This window comes from Sminthopsis crassicaudata, chromosome 1, assembly GCF_048593235.1.
Source record: "Sminthopsis crassicaudata isolate SCR6 chromosome 1, ASM4859323v1, whole genome shotgun sequence".
Lineage (NCBI taxonomy): Eukaryota > Metazoa > Chordata > Mammalia > Dasyuromorphia > Dasyuridae > Sminthopsis > Sminthopsis crassicaudata.
Window position 1 is genome coordinate 671583015 of NC_133617.1, and position 11541 is coordinate 671594555.

The 11541-nt window shown below is 45.1% G+C and overlaps 1 protein-coding gene across 1 annotated transcript in view; it reads right to left on the reverse strand.

The window, feature by feature from the left end:
* CACNA2D2 (calcium voltage-gated channel auxiliary subunit alpha2delta 2) overlaps positions 1-11541 on the reverse strand; it is a 432295-nt gene that overhangs the window by 41502 nt on the left and 379252 nt on the right. The window contains 3 exon segments of the mRNA XM_074283341.1: positions 784-841; positions 1220-1351; positions 6985-7123. Coding sequence (XP_074139442.1) covers positions 784-841; positions 1220-1351; positions 6985-7123 — 329 coding nt within the window.

Here is an 11541-nt window from a genome sequence, read left to right on the forward strand (position 1 = left end):
TGGGAGAGAAAAGAAGGAAGAATAAGAGAAAAGGAGGGGAAGATAATAGGGAGGGACAAAATGAGAGAAGAAAGGGAAACAAAAAAAGAGGGATCAAGAAAAAGATAAAGGAGAGAATATGGGAGAAGAGTGGGACAGAAAGAAAAGGAGAGTTGGAGAGAGAAAAAGAGAGAGACCACATAGTAGGTACTTAAATGCTTGTTGAATTGAGGAGGGGTAATATCATGAGAAGCAAGGAGAGATGAAGGAGGGAGGATAAGAGAGGGAGAAAGAAGTTAGGTAGAGAAGAGAAAGAGTGTGTGGGGAGAACAAAGGAGAGAAAACAAAAGGGGGAAATAACAGGGGATAGAAAGGGAGAGAGGGAAAGAGAAAAGAGAAAGGAGAGACAGAAAAAGGAATGGAATTAAGAGGTGAATATACTTTAGAAAATTAATATTGTATGTCAAATGAATTGAATTGAGAAGGGAAGTAGAGAGAATAAGAGTCAGAAAGAGGGAAGAAGGAGAAAAGTTGAGGGGGGAAAAGGGAAGCAGAGAGTGGAAGGAAAGGAATGAAAAGGAGGAAGAAGCAGGCAAAAAGAGGGAAGAAGTAAGTGGAGTGAGTGGAGAGGACAAAATGAGAGAAGGGGAGAAAAGAGAAAGAGGCGGGGGGGGGCGCTATGCTGCTGCTACAGGGATAGAAGGCAAAGAATGGGGTGGGACATGAAGGACCCAGACACTCTGACCCAGTGTGGTCTGGCAGATTCTACACATTCCCATCCACCCCCGAGTGCCCCACACTCACCAGGGTCTTCGGCGGACATCATACAGGTCAATCTTTTTTGGTGCTCTCCAAGGAGTAGCTGTGGGGCAGGTGGAGTAGAAAGAAGCTGAGAGTTCTGGGGTTTGGGAAAGGATCATGAGCCAAAGGGGCATCGTGGGGTTAGGCTCTAGACCCTTTCTTCGAGGAGAGAGCTGACTCCAAGGAGAGAATCTTAGAAAACAGAAGTACTGAGCCAGATGCCCAGATAATTCCCTTGCTAGCATGCCCTCTCCATAACCTGAAGTAAAAGTCTGGCCAGATTTCCATATGCCAGGGTAGGCAGAGAGAGGACAAAGGGGTGACAAAAGAGTGGGCACAGGATTTCTGCAATTGACCCCTGGTTTTACTTTCAGGTTGATCTATACAAGGATAGGGAGCAGTCCCTGGGCTGAGGATCCTTATCTCCCCAGATACCCACCTGGATAATATCGGGTGACCCCTGTGGCACTGCCAAAAACCTGCCATAGCAGTGATGGATCTTCCTTACGGTTCTCTACAAATACATCCTCTAGGGCTTCTGTCCAGTTGAGCTCATTCAGGATCACTGTGGCTGTGGACAGAGGAGGGAAAGGGCTGTGAGCACTCCAACCCAATCCCACACAGTAGGGGACATGTGAGGAACGAGCAACTTTTGGATGCCCATCCCTTCCTTTTGGGCAGCCTTCCTGCCTCCAGCATCCTGTCCCATGCTCCTTTAGAAAATTCTCATACAGCCATAAATCTCACTATATCACACTCTTTCTAAAGAACCTTAAAGGGCTTCCCACTGCCTATGGGACTGCCCTCAAACTCCTCAATTTGTTATTTATGACCTCTATAACATGGTTCCAACTTATTTTCCAGTCTCTCTGATCTTACTCCCCAACACTCTCTTCACGGATCCCTACATATGCCAGGTCCATTCCCACCTCTGAGGCATTGCTGTTTTTTCCTATTCATACACTTCTCCCTCCTCAGTCCTCAGTCATCTTCCTATTCAAAGACTACTTATACTTCAAGGCCCATGAAAATCCCACTTCTTCCAGGAAGCCTTCCCTGACTTCCTTAAATCACCAAGAAATCTCCCTTCTCTGAACTCTTATGGCACTTGTGCTCAGAACTGCATAGGGTAGTTTGGCTGTTCTTTTCTGCATAGGCTCCATTTTCCCCCCACTTTGAAGTCTCTGAGAAGAGAGCCAGGAGCCGCTTCCTTTCTTTTCTCCCAGATTGTGAGTTCCTTGGGGATTGGGACTTGGTCTATTCCAACTCTCTGCTAATAAAAACATTTAGAAGCTCAGTGCTGCTTGCTATGAAAGGGTGGGTGGAGGTCAGGACTCAGCTTATTACTGGAGTTGGGGCTGAGGATAAGGGGTTAGTTAATGATCAAAGTTCTGAGAATCCGGCATGTTGTAGATCAAGCAGCATCTAAGGCATATGGAAAAGAAATCCGGATACCTCTTCCTTTAGGAATGGCCCCCTGAGACTTCTTGCTTCCCTGAGCCTGCCCCAGAGAAGAGTGAGACTGACTCCAGGGAGCTCACCTTATTCAACATGCACTGTAGGCCACCGGTCTGGCATGAAAGCAATTAAGGTTCTGATGATGGCACTGGAATTATTCAGCTATTAAGGCAGGCAGCTGATAAGCTGGAAGCCACTGGGCTCCATGATTAATCAGCTGGGGCTGGGAGCATGGGGTGGAGAGGAGGGGATGGGAGCAGGATCATGTCGCTCAGTGGGGTTGGGGCTGAGGCTAGGAAGTCCTAGGTCAGAAAGTAGTTCAAGGATAGACACACTTATACACCTACTTTGTTTACAGATGGGCTCACAAAGCCATACATGTCTAAACATTTATACGCACACATACAGACACTCTGTATCCACATCTTGAATGTGTATCCAAGTCTCTTTGCACAATGTGACAATGAAGTCTGTGGTAAAAACAATCTAATGTATCTGTAACACAAGAACTTCACTGTTCAAAAAGCTTTTTCATATTTACTCTTTTATGGTCTTCTCCCCACGAGAGGAGCGGAGCAAGGATCACTCTTCCACTCTTAGGACTGAAGAAACAGGCTCAGCTATGGGAAATGGCTTACCCAGGGAGTTTGTGGGATCGCCACTTAGATCTTCTGAGTCAAGAGCCAAGATTCTTTCCCCATCACACAAACAAGCTTATAGCCACAGATTCTCATATGAGCACACGTGTTAGACATACAGGTGATAAGGGAGAAAATCTGGTCATTGGTCCCAGACCCTGGCGTCAGATCAACCTGACCCTGGTCAGAAACTGTCTCCTAAACCTCATTTCAGCTTAAACCCTGACATTGTTACCATGGATTCTCTAGTCCAAACCTTATATCTTACAGATGGGGAAATTGAGGTCCAGAGCGAGTAGAGACTTGTCTAGAATCACACAGGCAGTAGATGGCAGAGTGAGGATTGGACTCCCAATTTAGTGGGAGTATACTTCAAGTATTCTCTCACACCCATCCATCTAGATCACACAGCACATTTGCTCGTAGCATCCTCCAGTTTGGTAAAACCGTAACTCCGTTTTAGCCCCGCCTTTGGGGGATCGGTCACACAACCACACACGGACTGGGGACCATTAGTGTAATTTTACCCCACAGTGCCTATGGGAGCACAGAGACCAAGTCATTCTAGGGTGTACTTTTCTGAGAGCCTCATTCAGAATCAAACCCCTGGAAGTTTCAGGCTTTAGAGCAGTCAAAGACTGTGATCAATAGTTAACTAGTCTCCCAGATTGTTAGAGCTTGTTGGGACCTTACAGCTCACCTAGCCTAGCTCACCCTTTCATCTTACAATTGAGGAAGCTGAAGCCTGGAGCAAAGAAGGACTTTGCCCCGGGTCATGTGTATGGCCAGCATGTATCTGGTTGTTTGATGTGGCTCCCCTGATAAAGCTCGATATTCTCTGAGATAGTATTTTTTAAAAATTTCTTTTTAAGGGGGAAAAAAGACCTAAGTTAAATTGCATTTAATTTGGATCTTCTGCTGATTTTTTCTGTGGATCAGAGGCAGTCCTGAGAAACACGTTGGGCCCCTTGATTTTACTCACTTAGGTCTAAGAACTGTTATATTCACACCCTCAACACCAGTGTCATCCTCTCCCCATACATTTGGACGTATAACCGCACACCTACACAAGACAACAGGAGAGGCTGGAGAAGATCCTTGCTGACATGCATATGCTCACAAGTGTTAAATCTCTCACAGTGATACATGAAGGTTCACACCACCCAAAGCTTCGAACACACACATACTCCCCACCCCCACCATGCACACCCCCTCCACAGATGCCCTTGCGCGCGCACACACACACAGGCACAAACATACACCCCCACGCAATGCACATGCACCCCCACCAAGCAGCTTGCCAACTTCAGTGATCTCCCCACTGCTGCCTGAGCTGACTTCCTTCTTTACCCCCTCCTGCCTCCTCACCAGGTCCTAAGTATACAAGCACATATTCACACCCACACACAGGCACCCTGAGTTAGGAAATGGGGGATCACCCCCACCTCAGACAAATGATTACAGATTTAATTACAAGTGGCACAGTAAATAAAAAAAAATACTATCAAATGTAATTTGTGTGGGTAGTGAGGTGTGACTGGGGAGGGCGGGGCAGCCAATGTTTTAATTAGTGTGGCTGCCTTAGATAGTGCCCCTCTGCTGGCGCAGCCCCCAGCCAGGCAGGACTGGGGGATAAATGACTCAGCTTCATCTTTCCTTGAAGGAGCTAGGTGTTCCTGCTTTGAAGCTCACACTGCCCAGGACCCTTCTCCCTTTTCCTCTTCCTCTCCCTTTCTTTATTCTCTCTTTCCCTCTCCCTTTCTTTGTCTCTCCCTTGCTACTCTCTCTCTCTCTCCCCCTCTCTCCCTCTCTCTCTCTCTCTCTCTCTCTCTCTCTCTCTCTCTCTCTCTCTCTCTGTCTCTCTCTCTCTCTCTCTCTCTTTCTCTCTGCTTTTCTCTCTCTCTCTCTCTTTCTATTTCTCTCTTTCCCTCCTTTGTCTCTGTCTCTCTCTCGGTTTCTCTCTCTGTCTCTATCACTTTCTCCCCCTCTGTCTCTGTCTCTATCTATGTCTTTCCATCTTTCTGTCTCTCTGCTTCTCTGTCTATGTTTTGGTCTCTGTCTCTCCATTTCTGTCTCTGTCTCTCTGTCTCTGTCTTTTTCTGTCTGTCTGACTCTCTCTTTCCCCCTTCTGTCTCTATCTCTCTGTTTCTCTCTGTGTCTCTCTCTTCCCCTCTTTCTTTGTCTGTTTCTACCTATGTCTCTCTGTTTCTATCTTTGTTTATCTCTCTGTCTCTATCTCTGTCTCTGTCTCTCCCCCTTTGTCTCTGTCTCTGTCTTTTTGTCTCTCTGTCTGTCTCTTTCTGTCTGTCTGTCTCTCTCTCCCCCTCTGTCTCCTTCCCTCCCTCTCTCCCTTCCTACCTCATTCAGTTACATTTTCCCCAGTGTTTAAATTGGCTGCAGTCTGATCTTCCCCCACTCCAATTCACAAGTCTCTCTCCTTCTCTTTTATTTTCATCATCCTCCCTCTCACACTAACTTTTTTCCCCGTTGGCCCCATTCCTCATTTCTTCCTTCTGCCCCTCCTTGATTAAAAAAAATCTATTTTTCTATTTTTCCAGATCAAAGGGAAGAGCAAGAACCCAAATTTCTCCTGGAGGTTTTCACTTTCCACCAAACTCTTCCACCTAGTTTGGTCTCCTCCTTAGCCTTATGTGAATCCAGCTCCCAAACCGCAAAGTTCTTTTTGGAGGGAATTGAATTCAGAATATTATATGATCACAAGGTTGCAGATCACAACTCAGTTGGGTCTTCAGAGCAGGAAACTGGGGCTTTATCATCTTTGGTCATGGCCTAGCTCAAGCAAAGGAGCAGTTTAGAGCTAGAAAAGGGTAAAAAAGTTCACATATGGGAGGAAGAATGTTTGGAAAGAGCTATAACCTGGGATTCTGAGTCTGTGTATCAGAATATATGTGCATATGAAAGAATAAGACATGAGTATGGGGCTATGTATTGGCAAATATGTTTGTGAATGTAATACATACATTTACATGTGAGTATATGTATATGTGAGTGCATGAGAAAATGCTAATGTGGTTGCACACTAGTATGACCATGAATTTATGAAAATGTGTAAGCATTAATCATTTTTTTTGTGTGTAAGTATATGTATGGTTGTGAGTGTGTACCTAGATGACTGTGATTGCATATGCGTAAAAATGAGATACGAGGTATATGTGGGTTACATATACATTACATGAGCATGAAGAGTGAAAATATGCATGATATTCCATGCATGAGTCTGTGTCAATCTGTGTGTGTAAATATAGATGCTGTGGTTTTTAGTCATTTTTCCATCGTATCTTACTCTTTGTGACCCCTTTTGGGATTTTTCTGGTAAAATGATTTACCACTTCCTTCTCCGGCTCATTTTACAGGTGGGAAACTGAGGCAAATAGGGTTAAATGACTTGCTCAGTGTCATATAGCTAGTAATTATTTGAGGTCAGATTTGAACTTTCTAACTATAGGCTTAGCACTCTATCCACAGCACCACCTAGCTGCTCCACATATGGATGCACAGAATTGTTAATGATAGACTTTATCCATTTCTTTATCCATTTCAAAGCTCTTTATAGATATGATCTTGTTTGAGCTCATTGGCCAAGCATCAGGTCCCAGGATGAATGTCTCAGGGCCAGGAGGGGTTGGGAGCATAGGGCATGTGGAAGGGTGTCCAGGAACCCTGAGTTCTAATACAAGATTCAGGTTCATTCCACCAGTGTAGATCCTCCAAGGGCAGGGTGGATATGTTCTCAGCAGGCACAGCCTTGATGGAAGAAGTAAGTTTTTATCCCCTTCCCTATAGCAGGCTCAGAATGTTTTGAGGCTCTGGATCTTTACTGTCCTGAGCTCAGATTTCTTGGGAGGCCATATGGCATAATGGAAAAAAAATGGGATTTGGAGACAAAGAATCTGACTTGTAACTTTAGGTTAAATCATTTTACCTTTATGGATCCCAATTTTTTGTCTGTAAAATAAAGGGACTGGACTAGATGACCTCTATCATCCTTTTCATCTTTGATCTAGGAGCCTGAATATAACTGTGTCCCTAGTTTGGATGTTTGGGGTCTGGCTGCATAGGATGGGTGGGCAGACTGAGGGGCACTCACAGCCTTTGTAGATGTCCGTAGGGATCTGGACAGCTGTATATGAGTAGTTGACCTTGTTTTTAAAGTTGGGGTCTTCAACGAAGTCCAGCTGCAGAGTACTGGGCTTTTCCCTCTCAAACTCCTCACCCTCGGGGTCTTCCTGAGAGAGAAAGAGAGAGAGAAAGAAGGGAAAATAGGCAGTGTCAGGGATGGTGAGGAGAAGAAAATTCAGGAAGAGAGACAGAGACATCGAGAAAGGAACAGACAGAACAATAGAAAATAGGCATCTTAGTGTAGTAGAAAGAATTTACTACTATAAATTTAGTTTACAGTAAATTTAGATGACAAGTACTGAATTTGAATCCCAGAATGCCACTTCCTCTACTTGTGGACCCCAGCCAAAGCATTTAACCTGTTAGTTTCATTATTTAGAATATGATCTGATAGATAATTCAAACAATAACCCAATTCAGTAAAACATTAATTTTTACTCCATGCAGGGCACTGTCCTTGGTGCTGAAGATAGAGATGAACACTGGATGGGAGTCTTTGAAAAGCTTACAATCTAAATGTGGGGTGAGAAGGGGAGAGAGGATATTACTTGTAAAGAAATAATTATAATCCAAGGAAGAATTTCAAAACCTTGATAACCAGGGTAGCCAACTTTCTTAACAAAAGGAACTTACATATTTCAGTACAGAAACCAATTCTGAAATTCTGATGAGGAAGGGAGAGGATGAGACAGAGGGAGAAAGAGAGAGACAGAATCAGAGATATATAGAGAAAGAGAAAGATAGAGATCTAATGAGAGACATAGAGAAATAAAGACAAAGAAAATGATGGAGATGGATAAAGACAAATAGACATATAGATGGGGAGAAACCTAAGTTTTCACACTTTAAAATGATAGGGTGGATAAAATGATCCTTATGATTTCTGCCAGCTTTGAAATTCTGTGATTTTTTTTGGAGGGAAAAAGTAAGAGAACAAGATATAGAGAAAGAGAAAAACGTGACCTGTCTCAGGGAAGGAGCTGCTGCTGTTATGTCACAGATAGGGATGTGATCTGGACATATATATCATCCAACTGCACCGCTCCTCTTCCCCCCTCAAACCCCCCCCATCCCAGACTCCCTTTCTCTTCCACTGAGTAAAATCCACCAATAAATGTTCCCTTTTCAGTCCCTGAGTGGGAAAAGGAAAGGAGAAGCGATCTAACCCCTCTTCTCATTAATGCTTCCCTAGTATTCTACCCTCATCCCATAGATTGTTTAGAGCGAAGCTCATGGCAGCCAACTATAAGCTAGAGATGTTCTGGGAGCCACCTGGAGGGCTGAGAAAGTCTTTGAGAGGTAATTCTGCCCATGTGTTACCCTCAGAGGCTCCATCCTCTGTAGGACTCTTTCCTTTCTCCTGGACTGAGAGATGTGTGTGTGTGTGTGTGTGTGTGTGTGTGTGTGTGTGTGTGTGTGTTGAGACTCCTCATGGTCCCAGCTGGTATATCTTGACTAGTACCTTATCAAATCCTGAGAGAATCTCCAACCCAGTAAAAAAGGGAAAAGAAAATCCTTGAAAATCAATTAGCAGCAAAAGGCAAGTATCAGAGACCAAATTAAAAGGGAGATCGGCTTAGTGCTCTGTCAATAAGGACGCAAGCGACATTTAATTATACAGCCTGATCAGCAAACTCAGGCTGAGCTTGCTTGGCTCCACACTCCCCAAATCCCCTCATCTCCCTTCCCCCACTGTGGTTTCCTAGGCAACAAAGAGTGCCACTCAGAAGACTCTAGAAAGGTCAGGAATCCAGAGTCTGGGGCCCAAGTCCTCTTGCCTTGACCTCCAACTTCAGGGAAAGGGGCTCCAGTCACTGTCATCCTTCCTTGCCTATGCATGGATCTGCCTGATTGCACAAATGAGCTCCCAGGGCCTTCTGGCCTTAGGGGGCTGGGCTGGGAGGGAGGAAACAGGCAGGTCTAGTGGGTATTTATAGGAGCCACAGCCTGGAGAGGAGTTGCAGTTCCCCCTAGACACAGGAGTGGGGGAAGGGCTTGAAAGACTCCAGTTGACTTTCTAAAAACAGCGGCCGCCTGCCCCTGACAGGTGCCAATTATGGCGTTTCATGGGCACGGGTACGCACTGCAGAGCCAGCCACCCACTCCTGTGCCTCCTGGCTCAGCTGGCAGAAGCCAGTGTTCTAATTGGTGCACAGTGATGAGTGTGAGTGTGTGTGTGTGTGTGTGTGTGTGTGTGTGTGTGTGTGTGTGTGTGTGTTGAAGATAGTTCATCACTAGTGCAGGCGTGTAATGGAAACAGGAGACCTGGACAGAGACTAATTGAGAAAGAAAGGGAATTGAGGAGAAATGAAGACACAGAGATAACAGGCAGACAGAGATGGGGGAAAAGAGACTGAGAAGGAGAGACAGATCCACGAGCCATAGAGAGAGGCTGGCACTTGTTAGGGAAGCTAGCAGCACACTCCGGAATATGTCTCTAACAATGAGGAGGAAGTGTACTGAGCCAAGCATACCCTGAGGAATTATACCTTCCCTATCTCATTCTTCAACCTTATCTCCCACTGTTTCCCTTCATAAACTCCTCATCCCCAGTTAGATTGGGCGCCTCCCACTTCCCATGGTCCACACCCCAGGTTATGGAGTCACAGAAACCATATGAAGGCTAGGCTTCTTTCATCTCTAAATCATTTTGATCTGGTTTAACTCCTTAACTTAAGAGATTGGAAAACTAAAGACCCAGAGGGAGGCGGTAAGGTATGGCTCAAAGAGGGGGTGGATCAAGAGGATTTGTATCCTTCAGTTGCCACTTATCACCTGCATGGGTTTGGGCAATATCATTGTTAATCAATATACAATAATCATTATTGATAATGATGATAATGGGCATTTACATAGCGCCCGAAGGTTGGGTAACATACTTTACACACACTCTCATTACATCCTCACAACACCCGTGAGGTAAGTGCTATAAGTATGGATTATCAATTCACAAATCAGGAAACTGAGGTGAAGAGGCTCAAATGGCTTGGCTGGAGTCACCCTGCTAGCACATTTCTGAAGTGGTATTGAAACCCAAGTTTTCCTTTCTCAAAGGGTCAGTTTCTTCAAGGCATAGACTGAGAGAGTTATACTAGATGCCTTTTAAGTTCCTTTCCAGGTCTGCATTCTTTTTTCCTTTTATTTATTTTTCTGTTGATGTATGTACAATCATTTTTATTATAGCTTTTTATTTACAAGACATATACATGGGTAATTTTTTGACATTGACCTTTGCAAAACCTTCTGTTCCAACTTTTTCCTTCCTTCCCCCCAACCCCTCCCTCAGATGGCAGGTCCAGGTCTGCATTCTTTAAAATGTATTTAGAATGTTAATTATTTTTTTCTTCCTTCCTTCCTTCCTTCCTTCCTTCCTTCCTTCCTTCCTTCCTTCCTTCCTTCCTTCCTTCCTTCCTTCCTTCCTTCCTTCCTTCCTTCCTTCCTTCCTTCCTGAAAGATTTCTTTTACATTCTTGCAAGAATGGGTGCCTAGGTGAGTAGTCACATCTTTGAAATTCCAAAGGCAGCATTTTATTTCCTATTCTGAAGCCCAAGTCCCTCCCCTTATTCCAGGAGATGAATCTCCACCCCTCATGACATAACCAATCCTTGCTCTCAAAGAGCTTACATATTAGCTTCCCCCTTCTAGAATGTAAGCTTCTTGGGAGCAGGTGCTGACTATGTAATGAGAATTTCTTAAAACACATAGGGGGGCTGGTTCTCTGAGGGCAGAGATGTATATGGAAGGGGAGGGGGAGGTTCAGGAAGTTAGGATTCTGTCTTTGCTCTAGGTGTCAAAGCCATTTTTGCTAGCATCATGATGGTAGCTTTGCTCTCCGGGGGGGAGGGAGAGTGTTGGATGTTAACCTGCTCTTTCTTAGAGATGGAGAAGGACCTCTCCCTGTCTGTCACAGCTTAGGTGTCTACAGAGTTGGTTAAACAGAAGATACTAAAAGGCAAATATTTTTTAAGCTTGGATGGAACCTGCCCGAGAGGTGATAGTGGAATGGGACACTGGGGCCCAAGCTCATGGCCCAGGCCTTGCCTCCTAGGGGACTGCTGTATCATTTACCTGTCTAGGCCCATCTCTGTTTAGTAACTGCTGTGTACTTATATCCCAGGAGCTGTCTTCTGCTATGGTTCCCTAGCTACCTCTTAGCACTGGCAGGCAGAGGCGTAGAACACAGGCACGTGCCTCCGGGCCCAGATAGCCACAGACACATATACACAGCCCTGTCGGGCCCCTTGAAATCCCCAGGTGACAGCGAAAGCTGGGAAATTGGGCTTTGAGGCGCTGTCTGGCCTCCAGATAGCAGGTGATGGGTTCTGAGCTTTCGATGAAGACGTCTAAATCTGAAGAGGCAGAGAGGGTGGTGGTGGTTGGTGGGAGGAGGGGTTGGGGAGGGGAGAAGAAACCCCCTCAAATGTCAGTGGCAGATGAAGGGCGCTGGAAATTTTAATCTCCCCACTTTTTAGGCGAATGTGACATTTGGATCCCTCACAGATAAGCTATCAGCTGGAGAACTTTC